This window comes from Gallinula chloropus, assembly GCF_964237585.1.
Source record: "Gallinula chloropus genome assembly, chromosome: 10".
NCBI lineage: Eukaryota > Metazoa > Chordata > Aves > Gruiformes > Rallidae > Gallinula > Gallinula chloropus.
Genome location: NC_140095.1, coordinates 11,246,518 through 11,273,804, shown reverse-complemented (window position 1 = coordinate 11,273,804; position 27,287 = coordinate 11,246,518). Strand labels below are relative to the sequence as shown.

Sequence of the window (27,287 nt, the reverse complement as noted above, 5' to 3'; positions counted from 1 at the left end):
CTTCAAGGGCTGCTCTCAGTTCTTGCTGTTGGCCTGGATCTGCAAACAAAAGAACCAAGGCCACAGAATTTTTTCTGATTGGCTGGAGAAATTTGGATACAGCCTCTGTTGAGGTGTATAAATAGAAAGCAAAGTATTTTCAACCACTCGCTGAGAAAGCGGACAGAGCTTCTGGAGGCACAGGAAAATGCACAGAGTCACGGCACTCATCCTCATCATTGCCATCTCCACTGGTAAGTTAGCTGAACCTTAGTAAGCATTGCTCATTGTAAGCTGTTTTCTTCCCCTTTATTTTTTTTCCTCTTTTTTCCCTTTAAATGGAGTCTATCTATAAGGGTTTGGGGACTGGTTTGTTCTCTGCTATTTTTTGCCTTCGAAATTAATCCCTCTCCTGTTGTGTCAAAACCCCCATGGAAAGAATCCTTTTTAGATATGGTACAGAGCTGTGGGGAAAATGTTGTTGGGGTAAGGAGGTTGATGGAACAAGGAAGAATCAGCTGAGGTACATCGATTGCTACCAGCATGTGTGTTTTCTTGAAAGCCTTTTACTGAAAGAACACCCTGCTGAGCATCCAGTGTTCCCAAAGATGTTTCTGTGCTCCAAGTCATCACCTTTGATTTCACAGAGAATACACAATTCCTTATACCAAATGAAGACTACCTAGAACTGGTTTGCTTGAGGAAGGCATTAGCTGTTTCCTGCACCCTCTTAGCACCAAGCCTTCAGTGCCAGCACATCATTTCTCCTGTTGTGCCTATACTCCCCGAGCCCAACGGGCATGGTGCCTCCTGACCTGTTCCCGAACAAACCTCAGCTCCTTGCTGCGTGCTAGAGCAGCCCCAATCTTGCTAAAGCATCCCATGGGAAGCCCTAGTAGCTTTATTGGGGGGGGAGGGGCAGGGCTGTTAAAGCCCCCAAGTCAGGGGTTGCCTTTCCCAGTTCTCCCCTGTAAATGCCTTCCCTCTCTCAGACATCACTGGGGGGTAGGATCAGCACTTTGGAAGGGTAATATTTCACGTATAAATATAAACCACCGAGGGACAGAAGATGTACTTAGTGACAAGGAGGTGACAGTTTTTATTTTTGACTGGATCCCACATTAGGGAATAGGATTAGACTTAGTGGGTCTCTCTCAGCTCCATTTTTTACTGTTCAGTATCCCAAGGTCCTGAGTGGCTCAGGTCACCTTCTAGACAGGGATCCCATAGCTCCAGCCCCATGCCTGCCCTGTGACTGCAGCACAGCACATCTCCCTAGGGCAATGGGAGAGGACCGGGTCACTCCATGACATCCTCTCCAGATCTATTTGTTCTGCATTTTTGCTTTGAAGTCACTGCTTTAAGTACCCTCAGATGTCACTGGATAAAGCATAAAACAAACAAACAAATAAAATGCTGTCTCATTGCAGCCCTAAAACCCCTTTGCATTAAAAGACAAACAACCTTCCAATTCCCTGAAGCCCCGATCCACAGTTACAGCAAAGTCCAAAGGGATCAATGTTTAATCAAGTCTGCTGTTGATTAAACAACCATGGGCTGGGAAATCCCCTTTTCTAGCTGCTGTCTTTTCTGCTTTTCTAGTTGCTGCAGCCCAATGGGGGAACATCTGCTCAAGCCAACCTGCAAACCAAATCAGGGGCTGCGATAGGCACGGCTGCGGAGGATTCAACAACCCCAGGTCCTGTGCTGGCATGGAGGGAGATGGCTGTGCTTGAACCTGCCTTAAAATAGAGATAAGCACAGGAAAATGGGCAAGAGAAGGGATTCTGGGCCCCATCAGAAGAAGGGTGGCCAGCAGGGACAGGGCGATGATTGTCCCTCTGTTCTGCCCTCGTGAGGCCCCAGATGGAGTCCTGTGTCCAGAGCTGGGGCCCCAATACAAGAAAGATGTGGGACTGTTGGAGAGGGGTCAGAGAAGCCATGAATATGATTAGAGGGCTGGAGCAGCTCCCCTATAGAATGAGGCTGAGGGAGCTGGGCTTGTTCAGCTTGGAGAAGAGAAGGGTGCGGGAGGACCTCATTGCAGCGTTCCAGTCCCTGAAGGGAGCAGAGAAACAGGAGGGGAATCAGCTTTTTAAAAGGGCAGAGACTGGCAGGACAAGGGTGATGGAGTGAAGCTGAAGGAGGGAAGGGTAAGATGAGATATTACGGGGAAGTTCTTTACAGAGAGAGTGGTGAGGGGCTGGAACAGGCTGCCCAGAGAGGGGGTGGGTGCCCCATCCCTGGGGGTGTTCAAGGCCAGGTTGGATGGGGACCTGGGCAACCTTGTGTAGATCCAGGCCTGGAGATTGGTGGCCCTGCCTGTGGCAGGGGGTTGGAGCTCTGTGATCCTTGGGAGTGCCTTCCGACCCAGACCAGTCTGTGATTCTGTGATTCTATGATTCTAGCTGGGAAGGCACTCCACTGCAGGCTAACCTTGCTCTTCTTCTTCTTCTTCAGAGGAGGAGGGAGGAAGCACAGGGGAGTGGATGTAGTGTGTGAGGATGGCTCGGCGGTGTACGCACCCTTCACGGGGAAAATCGACAAGCAAGCCAGGCCCTACGGCAACGGCAATGCCATCGACAACGGAGTCCAGCTTTCGGGAGCAGGTACCAGAGCAGAAAGATGTGTGGCTTTACAAAATAGCTGTGATTGGTTTGTAGAGCTTTAAACTGAGCCAAAAATTGTCAACCCAACCCAAACTGTGGTGTGCTTCCATGGGAACCGAGGTGAACACTCTGACTTTGAGATCTGGGCTCAGTTAATGCAGGAAAACTGCAATTAAGTTAATGCAGAAAAGTCAAAGGATGAGGCTGGGCCCTTTGCACGTATCAGGTAATTAAAGGACTGGCCCCTGGCTTGCTCATGCTGTTCTACCCATCTTAACCCCCTTCTCCACCCTCCTCTGCATTAATTTAGTGCTTTTCCTATTCTCTATCCCTGATGCTGTAAGGGCATCACAGCCTTTTCTGTACCTTTTTCTACTGCTGAATAGCTTCTCATTTTATCACCGTTTGTTTTTGCCGCTGAACACTATCACACTGCCAGGCTTTTAAAAGGCGTTTCAGAGGAGCAACAGTTTCCCCCTCTTCTCTCTCCCCTGCAAACAGGATTCTGCATTAAGATGTTCTACATCAGACCCACCAAGACCAGAGGCTCCATCCAGAAGGGAGAGAAGATTGGGGTCATGCTGCCCATGCAATCGGTCTACCGAGGAATTACCTCCCACGTCCACATCCAGAACTGTGACTCAACAGATCCCACTCCCAACCTGTAAATGGGCAGCAGCACATCAGGGGCAAAGCCTTCAGCCTTCCTCTTGGGTATTCAATAAATCGCTTGGGCATAGGTAGTCACTCTAGTACAGGGGAAGCCACTGAGCCCCAAAAGGTTTTCCACCTAAAAGTATCCACGAACAAAATGCCAGTGGGTATCTGAACATAAAGAGACTCAGAGCAAGGTATAGCACATGCTTTAAAGCTGACACAGGGCCCTGCACATCACTGCATGCTGGGATGAAGGCTGAAGCAGTGGGGAGCAGAGTGGCTGGGAGGCACTGGGTGAGCCGTGCTGCAACTCGCTCATCTTGGACTCCTCAGTTCTCTCTGCAGCCAAACACGAAGATTTCTTCACTAAGCCAGAAATTTCACTCTTGCTTGCATATGGAAAATCACATTATTAAAGGGCTGCTTCACTACAGATCGCTTTGAAATCCTTTGGTGCTGTCACAGAGTTTGGGCTGGGTTCTGCTTTTTCAATGCAGCTGGGGGGTGGGGGGGAGAAACCTGTATAAAGCTGAAACCCAAATCTTTCCTGGGGCCCATGATCAAAACCCATAAAACAACATTAATGAAGTAACTCGTTCCCTTTCCCCAGACTCCTGCTGCAGGATTGCCTTGGCACACTCAGGTTTCTTCTCATCCAAGTGAGGCATTTCTTTCCGTTCGTAAATGGGCTGAAGACCTTCCCAGGACAACAAGCTCCTGTTAACAGGACAGGGCTTTTCAGGCCAAGGCTACCACCATGCTACTGGGGGTCTCAAGGTGAAGTGCTCTATGAGTGCTGTGGGCTCACGTGTTTACCGATGCAGCTGCAGCGTCGGTGAGCAGAGAAGCTGCTGCACTGGGAGCTCCGTATGTCCCTCCAGCAGATCTGTGTTTTTCTAAGAAACTACAGAAGGAAACCCAAGGTTTGATTGGTTAAAATCCCAGGTTTTACCCCAGTTAGCAACTTCTCTCATTTGAAAAGGGACAGTCCCAATCAAGCCCCCACTTCTGCACCCAAAGCCTGAGCAGGGCACTGACACTCCAGCCTTAGGAGACACTACTTCAAAACTAATACTCCTACTTAATTTTAGTCCTTATATAGGCAAGAAAACATGGCTCAACACTCTGTTTATCCCAGCAAAGTCAGGTAAGCTCCTCCCTGGGTCACACTTGTCTCCTTCCCTCTCCCTCAGCTGTCACACACACATCAGGACCCTGATAACCAGAACAGAAGGTCCCATTGTCTCCCTTTAAAGCATAGCACACGGATACCACAGGGCCCTGGGAGGAACATGAACACCAAAACAGCGCTGAGGTTTCCCACCCTGCTATCATCTGGGCTCTCATTTAACTTGAGTCTTTCCCAGCAGCGCAGGGACGTGCAGTGCTTTGATGCAGGGATGCAGGATGCTCTTGCAGGTGGCTGAGGTAGAGGCGAAAATGCTAAAAATTCCAGGTTTAGCAGCAGAGGAGAAAAAGTAAATATCACTTTCTTTTTAAGTTACAGAGCAGTTGGGGCAAACAGCCTAAGTAAATCCAGCTTTATCTCTCCAGTCCAGTTGAAGAACTGGCTGTGGAAGAAGGGAAAGGACAATTTGTAGCTGAGTCTGAGAAGGATATAAAGGGCTGGTAAAATACTGAGTTCTAGGAATATTCCAGGTGAGGGGAAAGGCTGCTGGGGGGAGCAATGGGGGCAACTAGGCTTTTCAGGAGGGAGCTGCAGACTCAGGAGGCCACGCAGAATGGCTTTTTCCTGCCCTCATTCTGCAGGGATTCATTTCTTTGCTCTCCCTTTCAGTTACAAGTTTGCACCACAACACCCCAGACAAAGCAATAAGCTGGGATCCCAAACTGTGAAAGTCCTACCTGCCTAAGGCCACAAGCCAAATCTGCACTGTCCCCCTCTACTTCCCTGAGCATTACAGGACCTCTGGAGGATTCAGCCCAAGCTTTGTCCTTCCCACAGGATTGGACATCAATAGCGAATAGATTTTGTGTTCCTCCATCCTCCCCATTACAACCTCCCTAACTTGGGCTGAGGAACTATATTAAAAAATAGGTTCCAGGTGGAGCCTTCAATCAGACCTGTACATCTTCAGCTCATGCTTAGCTGAAGAAAGGAGGGCAGCATGCTGAGGTCTCCTGCAGCTTGCTATCTGCCGCAACCTTCCCTGGGTGTGTTTAAGAAAAGGGTAGATCAGGTACTCTTGTGATTCTGTGATCTACTCACAGGATGCTCAGCGGAGCCTCCTGGCTGGTCAGCTGGCGCGACCTGCTGAGTTTCCAGCGCCACTGCAAGATAAACTGTCTGCTCGCAGCTTAATTAATCGAATATTCCGAATATTCCTCATCTCTCAGCCTCTCCAAGCGACCAGAAGCCCGAATAAATACCGGCTGGGAGTTGTCTCACGTTGTGCCAGCTGAATTTTCACCACAAAAGCCCGTGCTGCTGATTGCACGAGTGAATTCTTCCACAGTTAATTTTGATATCATAATGTGATTTTTAATGACCAGCACAAAGAATATTAATTCTTTTCCAGAGAAAGAGTTTCTAAGGTTCTTCACTAACGTCTCTCATGCAGCTCAGCACTGGCTCCTTCCCACACTGGGCACACCAGCTACCCAAGGACAAAGTCAGCTGGTATGTAAAAGGCAGCTAGAAAAAGGATTTACCTTTTCAATTACCTGCTAATTAACCTACCCTTAGGATACTGTCACCTTACCAGGAAACAAGACGTGCAGTGCTCATTTATCCGGTTCACTGGGGCTGCAGCCCCACAGGACTGGTGAAGGGAAGGGCTTTATGGACCAGATCGTTAGTTTTTTAGATGTTGGTTGGATCTCACCAAGCTCAAACGTGTGTAAAGCAAATGATGGAGAAGCCAGCCCTCATTGGTGGGCAACAAACAGAGGATGGTAATGTGACTGGAAGGAAACTGTGGGCCTTGGCTGGGGGGTTCAATGTGCCCTGGCTCAGGGTTTGGCCCTGGATTTTGCTGATGTTTCTGCTTAGAGACTGTTGTCCAGGCGTGCCTCTGTTTTACATAGAATCACAGAATCTGTAGGGTTGGAAGGGACTTTTAGAGCCCATCTAGTCCAACCCCCTGCAGTAAGTAGGGACACCTTCACTAAATCAGGTTGCTCAGAACCCCATCAAGCCTGACCTTGAATGTGTCCAGGGATGGGGCCTCCACCAACTATCTGGGCAACCTGTGCCAGTGATCCACCACCCTCAGAGGGAAGAACTTTTTCCTAATACCCAACCTAAACCTCCCCTTTTCTAGGGAAAAAAAGAAAAGTGTCCATGTCCTGCTGCTACATGGCCTCATGAACAGTTCTTCCCCAGTTTTCTGGCTCTTCTTCCTCCAAAAAAACCCATCCCATCATTTTACTATTCTCTCATTTAGAGCTGTTAAGACAATTGATATGTTAGGAGGGAGCAGTCTAATGTTTGCAAGTTTTATAGACAACAGGTACACCAGGTACCACCTACCCAAAAGCCCCAGTACCCTGGACCCTCCTGAACACCACACAGATACGCAGCAGTCACAGAACAGCAACGTGGGGATTTCTCCTGGGCAGCACCAGGCTTAACTCAACTCACTCCCAGCCTGCTGACACCAGCCCAAATGCTCACCTTGGCCTGCTGCGCTCTTGTTCGCTCCACGAGAAGCCCTCAGAGGGGCTTACACACCCAGGGAAGTTACTACTGACATTACAGGAGCAAAATGGAATTCACCTAGTTCATGGGAGAAAAAGAAGCCTGCATTTCCCCAGCCAGCCCACGGCTGCACGCTGGCTCCACTCCATCCCCTTCTCCACAGGGAAGGAAATGGTGCAACCGCAGCTCCCGGGAGCTGTGCAACGCCAGTCAGTTGTTCCATATCCTTCTGTTCCTGTGTGCTAAGCGGGCGGTTCGTGTCTTTCATAACTGCACCTACCAACTGTTCTACAAACACCTCCGTTGCCCAACACAGGAATCCCAGCAACTTTGGTTCAGAGCTTCCTCAGGACCACGTATCCTGAGGGGAGAGGTCTGCACCTTCCAGTTCACCCAGGAAAGGAGGGGAATGCACTTGGAAATCTCAACTGCCATATCATACACTCAAAAAAGGGTTTATTAACACTTTACCAGAAGTGCATCAGATATATTATTGTAGAAAACAACATTTTGATGTGCTTTAGAAAGAACAGAGCAAGATACAGCACTGTTAAGATGTCTTACAGAGAAAATACAAAACTCATACATGGTTACAAGAAATTTGGGGTCAGATCTGTGATATAAACAAGATGGAAAAAATAGCTAAGAATAGTGTTGTAGCTTTGCGTGGCTGGGTTCTGGTGGTGGAGGGAGCTGCAGAGATGGCTGCTGCAAGAAGCAGCAAGAAGCTCTCTGCAGGCCCCACAGAGCAAACACCAGCCGGCTCAAGGCCAGAGTTGTTGCTGATCAAGGCCCAGCCTGTCAACGATGGTCACAGGCCTCTGGGAGTCACAGTGAGGAGAAAAAACCCTCAAACAGCTGCATTTTGCCCCCAGAGAAGGGAGTGAGAAGATGTGAGGAGCTGTGCAGGCACCAAGGCAGGGGAAGCGGGGGAGAAGGCATTTATAAGCCTGGGCTCCATTACACTGAGCAAATTACATCCAAAAGCCCTGTCAGAATTGGACCGAGGGGATGTAACATTTATAGAAATACTCATTTGGTGGCCACGAGTATGAAAACAGCAGGATTTTTCTGGCAGGAGGGGGAGAAGAAAGCAGCAGGGGTAACATCAGCACAGCCACTTGTAATAACCCCCGGGAGGGCTAAAAGATTGTTTGGGGGTTAAATATTGGCTGCAAAAAAGAAAAGCTTGGAACCACAAGTGAAAAATTCATCTCCAGCTGCTTGTTCCGTGGAGATTTTCAGAAAGAACGATGCACAGATGCTCTTTGCGAGCTACAAGTGTGGCAGAGACATCTGTTTCTCCTCTAAAACCTGCAGGACTTCCCCATGGAATATCAGATAGTTTATGTGAAAGCTTCATGACTTGTTTTAATTTCATATTAACTAAGAAATGCCCATAAAGAAAATCTAATGCTTTTCTGTTAGTGCAGGAAAACTAAATGGAAGGAGCAATTAAGAGACACTAACCAGGCTATTTAATAGCACAGGAACTACAATTAAGCAAACACTAAATGAATTATTATAAAGCTTAGATTGTTTTTTTTTAATTTCACGTCAGTCCTGCCATGCAATTTGGTTTTGCAACTGTTTGTTTCAGAAGGTGAAAATGTTTAATGAGAATTTTCTTGTCAAAAACTAGGGTTTCAGTGAAAAGACTTCACAGATTTAAGCCTGGACTAGGAAATTATTTCAACTGACCAGGAGGAAAAGACCCCATGCCTCCATACAAAAGTATCCACATCTCTTAGCCTAAGTGAGAGCTCACAAACATTACACCTTTGTGTGTGTTCTGTCACTCTATTAGAAATCTCCAATGGGCATGGGGAAGGCATGAAGCAGTGGAACCAGCAGTGAAGGACAAACTGGTTACAGACACTGGAGAGTTTTGCCCATATTTCCCTCCAACTCAGTCCTCTGGTTGCCACCATTTTTGGCTTAAGTGTTCCCTTGCTTCATGAAAAAGAAGAGATGTTAAGAAACCACTCAACCAGAGCTTCCTGAAATGTGGGATTGTTCGTTTCCATCTGTTACTGTGTGCTAAGACACCCATTATTTTATCCCTCTTTCCCAACCAGCTCTAGCAACTGTTAAAGAGTTTCTAGACATCCTCAGTGCCTAATATGGCAACACTGCCCACCATGAGCTGTAAGGCTTTGCTCAAGACCGATTGGCCAAGAGAAAAGAACGGGGCTTTCAAAAACACATAAATACCCCAGGCAGCTACTGCTCAACGTCTTTGATTCGATCAAAGAACACGGGTGAAGGATCCACAAGATGCCAGCTCTCAGTCTGGTCGCTCTGGTCACCTTGGTGTCCACTGGTGAGTTGAGGTTGCTGTAGTGGTGTTGCCTTGACTGGTTTTGGGTAGACAGTAATGAATTACTGACATTTGCTCCAACATAAATAATGCTAAGTTGTTTCAATCTCATTTTATGGAGAATTAGGGTAATATACATGATTATGACTTATAAAATAAGGAATTGTGTGTGCATTTAGAGTCATATATTGAAGTTTCATGAAGAAAGTGAAAATAGTTTGACTTGTTTAATAAATTAATACTAAAAATAGTCATTGCTTTGCTTTTAAATATATCTTAAAATAAGACCTCCATGAAAAGGGATCAAATCTATACAACAGATTGTACAATGTTCTTTTTACTGACAGCTTCTGAAATTATAAACACCTATGAGCCGTTCTGCACAGTATTTGAGGAAGACACCTCTCTCATGTGGCAGGAAGAGTTGTGTCTCCTGCTTTAAACACCCTACTTTGCACCCTAACTCTTTCCTGTGGTACCACACCAAGCACACAGCTGACTTTTCCCTGTTTTCCTCTTTTGCATGTGAAGTTTTTGCCAAGCAGTGGGAAGTGCACCCACCCCAGCAGCAGCACAGACACTGGGCACCCATCTGCAGCGGGAATCCCAGCAACAGAATCCGGGGCTGCGATAGATATGGCTGTGGCTATTTCGGCGCCGACAGGTAACACAGAGGGGCATCAGGAGGCTGGGGCAGTGGGGTTTGCTGTTGCTTTCCTAAATAGAATGGTCCCACAGAAGAAAGAGTAGAGTTTAACCAGAGCTGACACTTGGAATGAGAGAAGGCTGTTGCCTGCAGGACCTCTTACTCATAGGATGCTAATTGGCAATTTCCAAGTGTGGTAATACCACAGCTACTAACTGGTGCATGGGTGAAGAAGTGAGGCCATTAAACAAATCAGCAGCCTCAGTAGTAAAAGATATGGGAATTATTTCAAGGATTCAGGTCATTCTTGCTCTTTATAGACCAGATATTTAACTGTCAGCAACAGCTTACAGGAAGCTAACAACATCGATTCACACACACTGAATGTCTACCAGCATCGCTGTCTTTAAGAAGGCACCTCGTAACATCACAAGTTTCAGATATCGTCCTGTGCTAACTGATCTATCTATACAGCATGTTACACCTGGCAGAGCTCTCTAAATCCTTATTTCTGTTTTCAGACACAGTGGTAAAGGAAAGCACGCTGGTGTGGATGTCATCTGTGCCGATGGAGCGACAGTGTATGCTCCTTTCAGCGGCCAGCTCTCCGGACCCATTCGATTCTTTCATAACGGGAATGCCATTGATGATGGGGTCCAGATCAGTGGATCAGGCAAGTAATTAACAGCAGATAATGCTGGGAGGCATGTGCAAGTGATCATTTTATTTACTTGAGTAAGGTTTCTGTAGGCCTCCAAGGAAAGTGTTAATTTTAGACCCTCTCTAGTTCCTACAGGGAAGCACAACTGTAGTGCTTCTCTGCAATATGGGAAGTCAGCACCAGCAGGATGTAGTCCTATGCTTTTCTTGGAGAGGAGGGAAGAAAAGGGTTGAACAACAGGTAGCAGGAAAACAACAATCCAAAATTTAAAATTAAAAAAAAAAAAGGAAACAGTAAGAATAAAGTAACAGAAATATGCCCTCAGTTTTGCTGAGAGGATGTTTTCCTGTTCCTATTTTCCAACTTCCTCTTTTCCACAGCAAATCAAGCAATTTTGATTTCAGGACTGTTGGTACCTTGACTATGCTTCTGCTTCATCATTACTGTCTCCAGTAAGAGGCTGGCCCGGAAGGTTTCTTGCTCACCCCAAGAACAGATGCAGCTGATGTTTCCTGACCTCGCTTCCTCTCCCGTCTCTTCCAGGTTACTGCGTGAAGCTGGTCTGCATTCACCCCATCCGATACCACGGCCAGATCCAGAGAGGGCAGCAGCTGGGGACAATGCTGCCAATGCAAAGAGTATTTCCTGGCATTGTCTCTCACATCCACGTTGAGAACTGCGACCACTCCAATCCTACTGATCTACTTAGGCCTGGTAAAAGAAACAACCCCCTGAATAAGTAGCATAATGAATGAAAAATAAGTTATTAACTAATCAAAAATAAGGACAACAATGTCAAATAGCAATGGTCCCTTGTGTCTTAGGCTCTCCCTGACAGCAACATGTAAAAGAAAGAAAATACAGCAAAGACAACTGTGGGCAGCGTTACAGGAAGGACAGTGTATGAGCTAAGCAAGGTCTATATTTCTTGCCCCCACCCTTCCATGATGCAGCAGCATCAAGTCTCAGCAGTAGAGAGTCAGACCTCTCTTCTGCTTGTACCCTTTTAGGTACTAGCAATGTTTTCAGTAAGGCCTCTTAGCAGACTTTGAGATGATTCTTAGTACGTTCAAATTCTATGTTGCTAGTGCTGGAGAGGAGAAGTTGAGGAGTCCAGTCCCATTAGCCCAGGCATGGAATCAGAAACCAACCTCTGTCCTTTCCTACCCCTCAGGTTGCACTCTAGGAGCTGTAATGCTCATTTTGAGTTTTTGTCCCTAAAGCATGCTCCTTATATGAGGTCACCTAATGCAGCAACGTTACAGCCCAGCATTAGGTGTACATTCTATTGACATTCCCTAAAGGACATATTTTGAGGAGCAGCCATCCAACTACATGTGCGGGATGTAACTCCAGTATGTCCCTAACCAAAATTAAAACCTAGTGCTTACAAACATGCAACACTTTGAAGCTAAAAGTTAACTTTGAGGCACTGTGTTTCTGCGTTTCAAAGATGTTCCATCACCTGTTGTACCACCTGTTCCACCACCTGTTCCACGACCGTTTCCACGACCGTTTCCACAACCGTTTCCACAACCATTTCCACAACAAGACGGACAGTGGGCAACAGTGTGCTCTGGGAACCCTACCAACGAGATAAGAGGCTGCGATAGATACGGCTGTGGATACTATGGAGCTCCAAGGTACTGTAAGCGGGGCGTGTGGAGGGGTTGTTGCTGCTCCCCTGAAACCAAGCTGAACTCTGTTCAAGCGATTTAAGACTTACAGCTTTGGAGGTTTAGGTTGGACACATGGCAACATTCTCACTGCAGGGGTAAGGCAGCACAGCTCACCTACATTGTCCATGAACGCTCTGTGCTCAGAGGTCTTTATCACTCAGATTAAGGCGTGCTGGACTCGACCTGGTGTTGGGAACAGCCCTCACAAGTGGAAGGTTGGACTTGATTTCCTCCACAGGTACCAGCCAACAACAATACTGTGACTCTACAGGTCGACTTGAAGGCTTGGAAGAACAGCCTTTGTTATCCTACAGTTTGCAAAACTGCAATTCTAACAGATCATCAGGCCTTCACAGTATTACATCATCTACAGCAAAACACTTTTAGCAGCCAGTCTATTACGTCAGCACAGCCAACCCATTTCCAGCTCCTGCAGCATGCCAGCTGATGTCTCACTGTGTTAGGCTGGTAAAAGTCTTCTCTAACCATGTATTTGCTTTCAGGCAAAACGGTAAAGGAAAGCACTCTGGTGTGGATGTCATCTGTGCTGATGGAGCAACTGTGTACGCTCCCTTTTCTGGCCAGCTCTCTGGACCCATTAAATTCTTCCACAATGGAAATGCCATCGATGATGGAGTCCAAATCAGGGGATCAGGTAACAGAGCTATTTTTCATTTAATATTTGCCTTAAGATGCTACAGGCTGTATTACCTTGCAGCCAGCCTGGCAGTGAAAAGCAAGGTACATGTTTTGATACACTGCTGCTTCTACCCTTTTGCATGCTGAATTTTTTGCTCCTATTTTAGTAGACTCATAATTGGGTTCTGTGGAATGTTTTCAAGTTCTCTTTGCTAAAGCAGGGATTCCCACCTTTTCCCTGTCTCCCATCTTCCTTCCTCTATCAAGCCAACAACTCACACCCCAATCTCACTCTGACCACAGTGCCTCTGCTATGTTGCCATCTCAGCAGAAAGGAAGAGACAGAAAATGTTCCTATTTCTGAAAGATAGCACAGAACAACAAATGTTTCATCAGCTGCTTTCCCTCCTTTTCACCAGGTTTCTGTGTGAAACTACTCTGCATCCATCCCATCAGATACGACGGTAGAGTTTCTAAGGGACAAGTCCTTGGAAGGATGTTGCCGATGCAAAGAGTGTTTCCTGGGATCACATCCCACATCCACGTTGAGAATTGTGATCATTCAGATCCTACTGGCAATCTGGAAAGGGGGAAAGGGCAAAGAGTGTGAAATGGAAATGCAGTAACTTCCAAATAAATTCATCTCAGCATCCAAAAGCTGTTTTTTCTTCTTGAGTACAGCAGTGGTTCCTATTCAGCTGATTCAAACTTAACATTGCAAGGGGCTAACATTAATATAGGTCCCAAGGACTGATCAGGTACCAGGTTTTTAAGTAATTGTTGCAAACCTTATGTCTTAGGCTAATTGATGAACTTTACTACACCTTTGCAAACAAGATTACTTGAGATTTCTAAGGAACCTGAACTGAGGATAATTAGAGGGAAACTTATTGAAACACCACAAGGCATAAAAGCTGCTGTTTGGAGTTGTCATGCCCGAACCGGTGTGTCTATTGCATGACAAAAGAGACTCCACACCACGAGAAAAAAAAAAAAACACCTTGAGTTTTTGTTCGAATTTAAGAGACTGGGGCAATTAGCAATGCCTAGTTGTAAGCTTTCTCAGAGCCTGGAAAAAATCAGTGAGCACGAAAGCTAGCTCACCCCCTCCTGTGGCAGCAAAGGTGCATTGCACTTAGCTTCACACTAACCTGGACTGTTGAGCAACCCTAAAATCTCTTTAGTTTACCAGATGTAAACTCCATCGTTCATTTTGAGGGTTTAGTTGACTCTGGTGAAGTCTATTATTGGCTTTCACTTTTTAGAAAGGGGCTTTTAGTAAGCCTTTGCAAGACTATAAAACTGGGAAAAGCCAAGGGACAATGTTTACCATACCTAGGGCAAGGCAGAGCTCCAACATGCCAGCTACTCAAGGGTAGCAGGAAGTAGAGGCAGCAACCTACAGGTTCTGGCCAGATGCAATATGCTCCACTGCAGGCCTTCAGAAGACCCACTGGAGAAAGAAAAGACCACCCAATACTGCTTTACCCTGGGCAGCATTTTGACACAACCCACCTCTCAAAGCGCAGTGCACATATAGTACATTAACTGAACACATCTAACATTAAACCCACAAAATTCAGTATTAATCTAATGTCAGCTGTTACTTTTCAATTAAAATTAGCTTCCTGTGCTACCAGTGAAGTCAGGGTTTTACATTAAGACTAGTATTTAGTTATGCACTCAAGTACCAATTGGTCTTACTTGTTAAGATCAGTTAGCAGAGCAAATTCACATTAAAGAATGCAGGGATGATACTTGAAGAAGCATTTACCAGTTTCCTCCTGAACTGTATTTCTCTGGAGAGAGCAAGCTGGTGTTTGATACTTTATTAGCACTGCTACATTGGCTGGAGAGACATGGAGACTCCAGAACTCTACCAACCACCTACAGCATTTGTCCATGTTCCATTTTACAGTTGCAGCATGCCAAGAAACCTGAAGTGTGAAGCCTGAACATGAAATGGCAGTGACTAATTCACTACAACCCCAGCATTAAACACTTCTATTGCCTCTCCCCACATCTGTCAAGCCCACGTTTCTAGCAGAACAAAGCCTTGCCTAACAGGACGTGGTGCAACAGATGGATAAGAGTCTAACATCAGTGCACGTATTGGATCACTTTATTGTGTTTACATTTAAAGCAAACCACACATCTTAAACCAAATACTGTTTAGAAATACTGGAGTCTTTCAGAAGACAATCATAATCCCCTTAATTACGGAAGCAAGTGCTTGGGTAGCAGGTGCTAGTAACCAGGGTCAGATGCTTCTTAACTGCATTACTGATTCAGAGGGGCATTATGTGTTACCTTAAATCCTTCAGCTCCCAACTGGGAGCAAGTCTAAGACAACAGTGGGTTAACCCTTTAGCTGTTATTTTTGCCATAAAGTGTAAGTGTGGAAGAATATGTTGTTTTATCTGATGTGAGAAGTACCAGCAGCAAATCAAATGTAGATTTATCATTATAAATAGGAAGGTAGAACAACCACAGCATGGAGATAATTACAGCAAAAATTTATATACAATGCATTTCAGTTTACAGGGCACAAAAGTCAACACAAAATACACACTCTAATTCACATCCTCACCATTCCTTTCCTCTTTAAAGAAAATAAAGTAGTAAAAATAACATCATCTTCAAAAACCAATTTATACAACAAGTATTAAACAGTCCTGAATTAAAAACTTCAGGATCACCTCCAGCAACCCTCACTCCAGAAGTTGGGGCTTACAGTACAACTTTGCAACTCCAGCAAGATCACTACAGACCATTTCGGCCTCTGACTGGCAACTTATTTCTTCAGTGCTCTGCTCCAAATCCTTGATTCCAGATGGAAAGTGACCACACACAACCGTATGCCACCTCATCCTTCCTCCTCACTAGCCACATTTATGAGATCCTCCTTATCTCTTAACAATGAAAGCACAGAACAGCATTCAAACATCAATCTTTGTAACCAAAGACTTGAACTCTCCCAAATCCAGATTCCCAAGGCTCTGTCAGTCTCCAAAGTGCTTTGTCATTCACCCAAGCAAGCTAGACCCAAAACTTCTAAATTCATTAATTTTAACAAGGTCCTTTCCCACCCATTTAATGCATAAAACAGAAAATATACTGTACAGTGCAGTCTCTACAGTTTATCTAATCTGACAAAATTATTTAAAGTGCAATTTAAAACTGTAAAGTTTATTTTTAAGCATGAGCTTATTTACTGCAATGTTTTAATATACTGGCATGAGTTTAAGCTAGATTACATGGGTAACCTGGGCTAGTGTTAAGTATTTTAATGCACAAGCTTTTACATTTATAGCATTAATATTTTTAAGAATAAAACATCATGACAAATAACACTGAACTCCAAGTTACATCCAGCTTCCCTTAAAGATAGATTTGCTAAAGGAAGAAGGTTTCTCTAGTCGTCTTCTGACTACATCAGAGAGACTAAGCATGAAAAGACATAAAAAACCCCAGCCAGCTTTCACGTGAATGGAACATTTAAACTGAAGCTCAGAAAAGCCCAAGTTCACTGAAGTTAGAAGCACCTGTAAACCACAGACATATTGTCAGAAGTGTGAAGTACACAATCTATGTTCTATTTCAGTATACCATTAACATTCTAGAATGCTCTGCTGTTACACTGCTAGAGGTCCTCAAGGTAGAAAAGCTCAAATCTGGAAATAAGTTTTCACATTTAATTTTTGAATTCTTTATTTGCATAGAAAGCAACACCCTGATTCCACCATTCTGTCTGCAAGTGTGGAGAATTTACCATGTTGGCATCATATCAGGAAACCACATTCTTCCCAGGTGTTTGGAGACTTCCAAATGGAGTCGATCTAAGCTGTAATCGTTGTCTGGAATCAGTACCTCCTCCATTATGGAAAGCTGGGTCAGCCTGCCCCCACACATCTTCACAAATTCAATAAAACCTCTGCAAGTTACTTCACATTCCCCAAGTCCCATGGCTGTTAAGTTCTTACAACGCTCTGCGATGCGGATGAGTTCATCATCCAAAGGTTGAAGTCCATTAGCACACACCACCAGCTCAATCAACCGTGGGCAATTCATGCCAATACGACCCAGCATTGCTTTGCTCACTGCACGACCGAAGTAAAGGTGGGTAACAGGAGTTTCCTCTCTGAAGAAAGCATCAAATTCTTCTTCATATAAGAAGAAATACATCACAATGTTGACTTTGGGGGAGTGTTTAACAAGAGCATCCCAGCTTTGTTTTTTAATAGTGTGAAATTCAACTTGTCCGGGGTTTTCACTCACAACGTCTATGCGAAGGTGTTCAAGATCAACGTGTTTTTCACTTGAAAGAGCCAGCAGCAGTTCATCACTTAGTATGTAGTAATTCAAAGCCAGCTCCTTAAGTCCATGACACTGGTCAGCAACACAAAGAATTCCTGAGGAACAAAAGAAATTGCTCTGTAAAACAGGAAGTGAATGTAAGCACAAGCAAGTAGTAATTCTATTGGCTTGAGTCTTCTAGCCTATATCCAAAAAACATGACATACAATAAAGTTTTATATATCCACATCCTTTTATGGGGTTTTAGCCATGAACATGTAGCAGCAAATGAAGTAAGTTTAGTCACATTCATCTTTGATCTTCCTCTTTGCCCTTCCCCACGCAGAATTTCCTCAATTTCAAAGAAGCAACTGAAACCAAGTAAAATTCAGCTGACGTTGCCACTGTTCCCTCCTGTTGGTTGTTTTGGGGCTTTTTTAATAACTCTAAAGTATTAATACTTTTGCTCAGGAAGTCAAACTCACAACACCTTCTAAACAGTTACTGACAAATATTTTCACCTCCAACTGCAAGCTGATTCCAGGCTGGGGATTTTGTACATGTTCCTCCAGAACGACAGCTAGTTAAGCTTACAAAGTTGCACACATTAAGCTGAGCACATTTGGTTACTCTGACAGTACATGTGGACCACATGCTTAATGGATTGCAATAATTTTGGAGGCTTTTCCTATCACCAGAGGTACTGAAGCAACTGCGAGTATAAACACCCCGCCCCCCCAGGATTCTAGAAGATGTAGTCACGCAAGAAGCAGCTGCACCTTCATTAATCCAACTCATTCAGTAATACAAAGACATTCTTCTACATGTTCCAACTGTCCAAAACTGGGTCAATAAAATGCCTCTGCTAAGAGACTCGGAAGAGAACTAAGCTTTAAGAATACCTTGTTTCAAACTATACCTTAACTATTGTTTTGTGATACTTTACTACTACACTTTTCCCATCAGTTCACTACTCACCAGCAGGTGACACATGAGGACAGCTGCTCATTTTTAGCAGTTTTAGAGTATCACTGTTGTTAGCAACAAGAACTTTCAAGGAAGGGTCATCAAGTGGTGTGTCATCGATCTTGATTGATGATAATGACTTGGAGTTTACAAAAACCACTGTCAGTGCTGAAGCAAAGTGGGCCTGTTCAGAGAAATTGAAGGAGGGGGAAAAAATCTTATTGAAAGACAAGCAGAACTTCAGCATCTAAACCTCAGGTTTTGCATACACATGAAATATGAAATCAAACTTCCTAGGCATCCCCTTTCTTGTGTTTGAAGATGAACATAGAAAACTTTGCTTAAAAATAAGCTGCTGCATGAGACAAAAATTAACTTCAGACTCAGTAAACTCAGCTGCTTTGATTTATCTTTTAACAGAACAGGAATACGCAACTTAAGTACCTCGAATGTATCTGCAGAAGGAAGGAAATGGCTTCTATTTTGTTTTACAGAAAGTAACTCGGCTCTGTAGGTCACGGCAAATATTTTGACACTACTTTACAGCACATGGTCACTGTATCTTAACCTAAAAATGGGGAAACTCAACTCTAAGTGATTCTCCAGCTCTATACCACAAAGTATTAACACTACTACATTTAATGAGTGGAGTAATTGTTGAACTGTTTTCCTAACACTTACAGGTGCCACAAATTAAAGATAGTCAATAAATACAGTTCCATAAGAATTACCACCAATTGAGCAGCAAGACATTAAGAAATCTAAGGTAGTTTAAGAGTGAATTAAGTCACTGGTGTCACAGTTTGTAGAACATTACCTTAGACACGTTCATGAAGCTTGGTTTTGCTGTGGAAATCAAACCCAGTGTCTTGATGGAACAGTTCACTAACTGAGAAAGGATGTTACAGGCTGCTTCTGCTGACTCAGTACTACTATCAACCTAGAAAAGCAATTTTAAAATGAAGTAATTCTTTATTAGTATTGATAAAACAGCATCAGATACCTAAGACTGCAAGTTCCACACCCACTCAGTTGTACTGCATTTATCACAAGGACAAAGCACATTAATCAGAAAAGACATGAAAGAGTTCAGGAAAGTTACTATTTTCCTGGGTATGACTGCTGGGTATTTCTAGTATGAACAGAGCTTAAATCCAAGCCTTCTCTTCAAATCACCTTGTGTGCCTTCCTAAACAACCATAGTAAGTATTAGTGGTAATGACACAGTGGTATAAACACACCTTTTTTATAAGGCCAATTCTAAACTGGCAGAGTGGGGAAAGAAAGACTTGATAAAGCCTAGACATACCTGAGCAAACTAACCTGTTTTGCCTGCAGGGAGAACACCTTTAGAACTTGAGTAATGAACTGATTCTCCTCTATTAATCTATAACCCTGATGACTAGCTTTGGACAAATCACTATTTCATCTCACCTTCCCATGTTGCAGTTAGGATGATACAAGAGTTGCTGGAAAAGCATAAACATTAAGACATAATGACAATTCATTATAATCAGTTATATGAAGTGAAGAAGTTACCAGTATTTAATTATCCATGAACTGCTCTACAATCAAATCATGGTATGTCCAAATGTAGAACTGCTGCAGTGTGGACCAAAGAGAGCTTCTCATTTTAATCCTAGTTTTAATAATCATTACTTCCTTCTGCTTTGACCTCCTCCAAGGAGAAGTGTCTGCTCAAAGTGAAGAAAGCACCTGTAATTCCACCTATGATTTTCTCCAAACAAACAGCAAACTGTACCAAGTGTTCAAATGAAAGAAGTCTGAATGGATGCAGTCTTGAGACTAAATCCCAGCCTGCATTTAAATCAAGTTGACTCTTACTTAATTATGTCCTTATGTGTCAATCACCTGACTATACAGGCACAGCATCTTTCTGCCTTACTCACACTTTTCAAAGCAGGGTTCTAAAGTTCCAAGGTCACTCTTCACTATATAGCTCTACTTTGCAAGTAAATTACATACACATGACAAAGTTACTTCCCAAATGCTCCCACGTGTAAGTAGTGTTTATCTGCACAATAAGCTGAGCACTCAGATTGCACTGACTCTCAGAAACTGCATGTTCTGTATATTCTGCAAACATATCAGTTAATCTTCAGAGCTGTGTTGTATGATGTTACATCTCTTACTTTGTAGAGATTAAGACTGTAGAAAATGGAAGGAAACTACAAGCATGCGTGGAAATATGCTGCTGCAGCAGTTGCACTTTTAAATACAAGATTTCCCCACGTACAAGACTTGAGCCAGCTGACGAGATAAGCTGCACACATTATGCAAAGTTAGGTGACAAAACAAGCCTCCATTCATCCCAGCCTTACCTTGAAGCTGACGTACTGCAGATGATCAGCGTGCCTCTTGATAATCTGCTGAATGAGATCAGGATGTGTAGACTTTAAGTAAGACGTAGCTGGCTGGCTGAGTTCAAATTCAAATCTCCTCCAGAGATCTGGGATGTGAAAAATCTCATTCCACCTTCGACACACAGAAGATGCCCTGGCTCGGTCCACTAAAGGCAGGAACTGGAAGATACGCAGAATGACATGGTGTGGAAGGCTTTCCCAGTCCACTGAGGGTTGTGAGCCAGATTCACCAGACACTGAGCCATATAAACAAGTTTTCTGTTTTTTGCTTTTCTGTGAGGTTTGAGGAGCTTCATTTTCAACCACAGCTTTCTGCCTAGCTCTCTTCATCATGGAAGTTTCAGGGGCTGGAACTAGCCGATGTGTTCAAACTGCACAGCTTCCTGAAAGGTCTCACGTACAGTAGGTCTCTAGAAAAATACAGGAGGTTAGGGGAGGAAGGGAGAGAAGGCAGTGAAAACACAGTCAGTAAGATTTAAATATAGCACGTTACTATGAAAAAAGGTATGTTCATGTGTCAACATCCAGCACACTGACATTAGCAAGTACCTTCTTTCTCATTATCTATTACTCTGTACAACTTGCAGCTCACAGTGTATCAAGCACTTTGTATAAAAAAGGGTATTTAACAGCAATTTAGTTTAGAAGTTGTGAATTACATAGGCCTAAATTTAAACTCAGCAGACAATTCAGGCTGCCTTTATAAACAATGATGAACTCTGCACATGAGGTCAGAAGAGACAGATTCAAAAGCTTAGTCTGCCTCTCCCACTGCTTTGCTCTGTTAGTTTTGGGTTTTTTTTTAAGTTACACCAGACAGAGGAAAAAATATTTGTACATCTACAACAAACAACTTCAGAGGCTACTTATCAAAACAGGGCAAAGCAAGTAAGGTTCACATGCTGTTTTTCAGCAGGAGTAAAGGACAGTGACCCAGAATACAGCAAACTGTATGTACCTACTTCACTGAGGAGAGCTTGCCACCCGAGCCAGAGCTCAGGAAAGAGCAGCGTAAGGAAAAGCTCTGCTTCCACATGCTGAAACACTGCAATCTACTAAGTCAAATCTAGACTGAACACTGTTATTCAGTCAATTTTCAACAGCTGTCTTAACTGTTCCAAATGCCACTTCATATTACAGTGGGACAAAGACCCACCTCAAACATCCTACTAATCAGATGATCATCCAGACCTTGCCTCACCTCTTTCCAACCAGACTGAAGCTAAAGTTTTCAACACAATCATGCATTCTTCAGAACAGGACACATCATCTATTTTTACTGAACAATCTTATACAACAACCCTCACAGCATGCTTTTTCTAGACTGAAAGTTTTCCTTAATACCTTCAATATGGGGGGAACCCCAAAACCCAGGAATAGCTGCCAAAATCCAGACTACCCCTTCAAAGTAACACTAAACATTTTTTTCCCCAACATATAAAAGCTGGTATGTGTGGCTGATGTGGTGTCTGACATGCAAGGGTAGATGAATTTTTATGAAAAGAAGGCACATACATTCTCTGAGAAGTGTTCTTTGAAAGGACAACCTAGCCAACGAGACACTCAGATGAGCAGCATCACTACTGTTTGTTTTCCTGACAAATCATCTCAGGAATTCATTCTAGCAACCTCTGGAAATCACCACTCAGTCTCTTTGCAGTTCATTTATGACAGTGATAGTGCAGAAAGATAAGCAAGTAACACTGTCATAGAATAGCCTGGGTTGGAAGAGACCTTAAAATCATCTAATTTACCTTGCTGTGGGCAGGCACACACTCCACTAGACCAAGCTACCCAAAGTCCCATCCAACTTGTCCTTGAACAGCTATTAAATTATATTTAATTACTAAGTTCTTCCTCTCTGGATAGATACAGGCCTTGCATTAGCAAGCAACAGCAGCAGGTGAAAGAGAATGAAGAACACCACACTCAAAGCAGTATTTCTAAACATCAGTGTCACTAACATAATGAAGATGCAAGCTCAGCATCTTGTCACTAGACCATTTTATCAAATTATCATCTACACAACCACGTTTTATGACTTTTGAGTGCCTTCAGTCACACAATGAATGGGCATTCCAAAGCATTATGCATGGATGTAGTAATTAACCACTGCATAACACTCCCAATTGCTCAGAGCCTTGCTAAATATAGCTCAAGACAAATACTTGCGCTTTCCCACCCCCCTCATTTGGAGGGAATTAGATTTAGCTGGTTTTGCTGTTTCCTAAAACTAAAATCCAGCACAAAAAGTGACATTAAATGCATGCTGCTGCCCAAGAAGTGTCTCTGCTTTTGCTACCTTGGTAATACATGTTTCTGGGGAGGATGGTGGAATTTTCACTTTCTTATTTGAAATTTGAGCTTCACAGGTGCTGTTTTGGCTACCAAATAGTTTTGGCATCTGAGAACTACCAGAAAGAACATTACCCCTAAACCACAGACCAGGCTGTAAGACCACATCCAGAACAGGGAGAGGTGACAAGATATGCATGGCATACATTGTATCTGTGCTCTCACTGACTGAGCCTGGGCACAACTTGTTCTTGTTGCTATGTGCCTTTAAAACTGATAACTCTAGTACTCTAAATCTAGCAAAATTCATTATATTACTCACTATGGCATGCAAAACAAGAAAAAGGTTCCACTGGTTATATATCATGAAGTTGTGACTAAACATAAAGCCCTAATCTTTACTGTGGAAATACAACTGCTTATTTTCCTCTGAATACTTAAGTACAAACAGTATCTATTTTAAAACACAAGTTCACTACATTATAGTTCCATGTGACATAATCCAGGCATTATTCAGCAAGAGGTTTACATGCACACATACCTCCAAAGAATGGGGAAGTTCCTGTCAAGTTACCAGCACCTTTCTGGTATCTGAACATCCATCCCACTGTTGAGTCATCCTGTATGTGTGCATGGATTCCTTAACCAGAAGGCAGGGATGGGTCCCAGAAGAACTGACCTGTGAAGCCACCGACCAAATTAAAACTGTTCTGCAGTGTCTGGGAGACCCACAGGAGGGACTAAACTCAGTTTTGGAACAAAGGCTGAGGTGAGGAGTAAATTCCACACTGCAGGGCAGATGTGGAAGTAGAACAATGGAATGTGACAAAGTAAATTAATCTTACCAAATGTTATCAGGAAACTATTTATTAACTAATGGGAAGGTATAGTTAATGGAAACATTTGATTTGCACCAGCATCTACAATTTTAGTCGCATCAGTACTTTCATGCAACACAGATACACCTCTAGACTCCTGAATATTACTTAAAGGAATGACAAACCTGGGTAAGAAATATTTTTTTCAGCTTACTTTATACCAAAACCACATGAATCAAAGCAGTTAAGCATATGACTTTAAAAGTTAAGGACTCTTGGCTCTAACCATTACTTGCTTTTACTCCAGATGTACGCCCACTGCATCACAACAACCCTGAGAGTAAATTAATGACTTTGATATTTTTTTTGCTTTCCAGGTAGTTAGTTAACCAATGATGTACAAACATGTTGCCATATACTAATGAAAAAGCTACTCTCTATCTCAGTATGAAAGAATATCTTGGTCTGCTGTAAGAACACACACCCAAAACCTCCAAATTCAGTTACTTCTTACTGAAGATGGTTTAATGAAAAGCTGCAGGTACAGCAAGGCACCTTACCAAATCATGACGGGTCTGAAATCAAAAAGTAGATTTAAGAATTGAAGATCATAGAACAGTTCGAGTTGGAAGGGACCTTAAAGATCATCCAGTTCCAAATCCCCTGCCATGGGCAGGGACACTCTCCACCAGACCAGGTTGCCCAAAGCCCCAACCCAACCTCCATGGATGGGACATTCACAACTTCTCTGGGCAACCTGTTCCAGTGTCTCACAACCCTCACACTGAACATTTTTTTTCTAATATGTAGTCTAAATCTACCCTCCTTCATATTAAAGCCATTACCCCTTGTCCTATCACTCCATGCCCTGTAAACAGTCCCACAGAAGCTTTGTCACAGACCCCTTTAGCAGGCTGCTCTAAGGTATCCCTTCTTTTCTCCAGGCTGAACAACCCCTATTTTCTCAGCTTATCTTCATCAGAGAGGTGCTCCAGCCCTTGGATCATCTTCATGCCCTCTTCAGGACTCACTGTAACAGGCCCATGTCTGTCTTGTACTGGAGACCTCCCCTGAGGCCATCCTACTTTTGATGCAACCCAGAAAGCCAACCATATCCTGGGCTGCAAGTGGACATTTCTGGGTCACAATGAACTTTTCCATCAACACTCCCAAGTCCTTCTCATCAGAGCTGCTCTCCACCCATTCTCTGCCCAGCCTGTAATTGTGCTTGGGATTGCCCTGACCAACGTGCAGGACCTTGCACTTGGCCTTCTTGACCTTCATGGGATTCACACAGGCCCACCTCTCAAGCTTGCCAAGATCCCTCTGGATGGCATCCCTTCCCTCCAGTGTATCACCTGCACCACACAGCTTTGTGTTGTCAGTGAACTTGCTGAGTGTGCACTTGATCCAACTGTCCTTGTCTCCATCAAAGATGTTAAACAGTGCTGGCCCCAGTACCAACCCCTGAGGAATGCCACTTTAGATTCTCCCAGATCATATCATCATCTTTTGAAGATCTGCCCAGTAAGTATCAGCTTTATAGCTGCAAGTTTAACACAGGTGAAGTACAGGGGTTAACTCAGAATACAAGAGCACACCCCATCTCCTAAGCAAAATCAAACTCAAGTACTGAAATCTGTGCAAGTAAAGCTGCTGCTCAGCTCAAAAATTTAAAAGCCACACAGTCATCTTTGTCTATAATTAGAAAGTTGATACACATCACTAACTGTAGATGGCATCTGAAGAAGCTTATAATTTATGGTACTGCCTCATACTGCACAAACAATCTACAAGTACCACATTCTGTGAAGTAAGCAGAGTGTCCCTTTGCTTGCCCTCTATGGCACACAAAATTCATTTGCAAAAGTGCTGTCAGAGCCTAGCACATAAAAGGCAGGTTTATAATGACACATGTAAACAGAACACACAAATAACATTGCAACTGAGAGCGCAAAACACTGACATGCAGTTTAAAGATTCAACACAGAAGTGTATCAGGTGTAAATTCATAAAGCTCACGACATTCTGAAGCAGCTTTCTTACCCAAAGAACGCTTCCAAGTTACGATAGGCAATAAATGAACGAACTGAGGCAGCTGCAGCCATGGGGCACTCACAAGCATCTGTCTGCTTTCCCCTCCTGTCCAGATAAAACACCACAAAAACCTTTATTAGTTTTGAAAAAGAATTAAAAAACCTTGCATTACATCCCATGCAGAAATGATAGGGAAATCAGCTGATGTCAATTTATACATTTCCTTGCTTTAGTAAAGGAGCTTGAGGGCATCATCTTAACACAAGGCAGCTTATCCCACATAGCAAATACTCTGCCATCGATAGAAATGTGAGGTCAGATTAAGTATAAAACTGGTGGGAAACAAGTGTTGCAACTGCATTTACATTGTACCAGACAACAGTGCAATGCAAACAGTAAGTCATTCAATATTTGTATTATCATTACCATTCGTAGTGAAGCTGGGTAAACACCGCTGTCTACAACTACTAATGTAGTCTAAGAGTCATGGAAAACAGGAAAAAGCCCACATTTTATTTTCCCCTTCACTGGCAAAGCAGTTCACTGGCTGAGGCGACTACGTGACAGATGATGAGAACACACAGGCCACACAGCTTCCTACCAGAAAAAGTGCAGCAGCCTTCAACCATGAGCAGGTACCCACACACTCACGTGGCAAGGAGCAAGACAGGAGCAGGAGTCCAGCAACAACACACCACCCAGCCAGCAGCCTCCACCCTGTTTATGAGCTCCCAGAAAGCAGATGACAGCCTGTACAATCAGGTGGGTGTAGCACAAACTACCACATTGGAAGGGTGTAGATTAAAAGTGAAATTTTAGTGAAATTTCTCAAGTTCTGAAGGCTGGTTACCTAAAACAGCTGAAAACTTCCTCCTAGCCACAGACTAGCTTCTCTGCAACAGACCTGTCCTAGAATCCCTTAGTGCAGAAGGAAGTTTGTATGTTTGCATTGCAGAGAAAAGTAGCAGGATTTGAGACTACATTTAAAAAAAAAACCCTACTGACAGATCTTATTAGCAAAAAAATCTTCCATCAGGTGTACAGTCCAATGATACCTCCTTTAGATGTCCAAGGCCACAAGAACCATCCAAAGCAGCCTCAACTATGTCAGTCCATCTAAGCTGCAAAGTTTATAATAAAAAATAACTGGTTATCAGAGATGCAATCAGATCCAAATTCCTTATGTAAATATCAGTGAATTGTTAGTCTAAGGTAGAGCTACCCAAATTATTATCAAAGACAAACAGCAGCAGCACAGCTGCTGAAACGAAACACTTTGATAATTGATGAGGTTTAGCAAATCTATTTATATCCTCATTTGTGTAGAGCAAAGTCTCAAATATTGGTGCTCTACCAGACACAGATGTTTTCCTCCATTAACTCAAAGACCTCAACGTCCTGAGATCAAGTATTCTACACAGCTGCACATTATCCTACTCAAACTCAAATCCACAAAAATCATCAGGGAATCCAGAAAAAATGGGAGTTAAATAACTATTTCTGCAGCTTATCCTGGTAAGAGAATTGTAGCAAAAGTTCATTGTTAAGATATTAAAGTCTCTCTCATGACATAGGTCTCAGTGGGGGATCCAAAGAAGTGGTCAGCAGCATCTCAGGCTGGCAGCAGCTCACTACTCCTC

At 43.6% G+C, this 27,287-nt stretch overlaps 2 protein-coding genes across 2 annotated transcripts; one reads left to right on the top strand and one right to left on the bottom strand.

The window, feature by feature from the left end:
• Positions 1–102: 102 nt before the first annotated feature.
• On the top strand, positions 103–13,461 carry LECT2 (leukocyte cell derived chemotaxin 2; the record flags this gene model as incomplete). Its single annotated transcript, XM_084268712.1, has 12 exons — positions 103–233; positions 1,582–1,678; positions 2,440–2,588; positions 3,090–3,255; positions 4,800–4,874; positions 9,174–9,229; positions 9,758–9,890; positions 10,394–10,545; positions 11,077–11,247; positions 12,044–12,176; positions 12,716–12,867; positions 13,271–13,461. The coding sequence occupies exons 1-12, from the start codon at positions 188–190 to the stop codon at positions 13,459–13,461; spliced, it is 1,521 nt and encodes a 506-aa protein (XP_084124838.1). The 5' UTR covers positions 103–187.
• A 1,885-nt stretch (positions 13,462–15,346) lies between these two features.
• On the bottom strand, positions 15,347–20,851 carry LOC311195150 (F-box/LRR-repeat protein 21-like). Its single transcript, XM_084268502.1, has 4 exons — positions 20,456–20,851; positions 18,931–19,053; positions 18,126–18,297; positions 15,347–17,263 (listed from the first exon to the last, which is right to left on the bottom strand). Exons 1-4 carry the CDS (start codon positions 20,828–20,830, stop codon positions 16,620–16,622), a joined length of 1,314 nt encoding a protein of 437 aa, XP_084124628.1. The 5' UTR covers positions 20,831–20,851; the 3' UTR covers positions 15,347–16,619.
• Between the last annotated feature and the right edge of the window lie 6,436 nt (positions 20,852–27,287).

Excerpts from the sequence above, each read along its gene's own strand:
- LOC311195150 (XM_084268502.1), bottom strand. The coding sequence starts at position 20,830 with ATGATGAAGAGAGCTAGGCAGAAAGCTGTGGTTGAAAATGAAGCTCCT. Across the intron at positions 19,054-20,455 it reads TGCAGTACGTCAGCTTCAAG|GTTGATAGTAGTACTGAGTC; the intron begins GTAAGGCTGGGA and ends TTGCTTTTCTAG. Across the intron at positions 17,264-18,125 it reads TCCTCATGTGTCACCTGCTG|GAATTCTTTGTGTTGCTGAC; the intron begins GTGAGTAGTGAA and ends TTTGTTCCTCAG.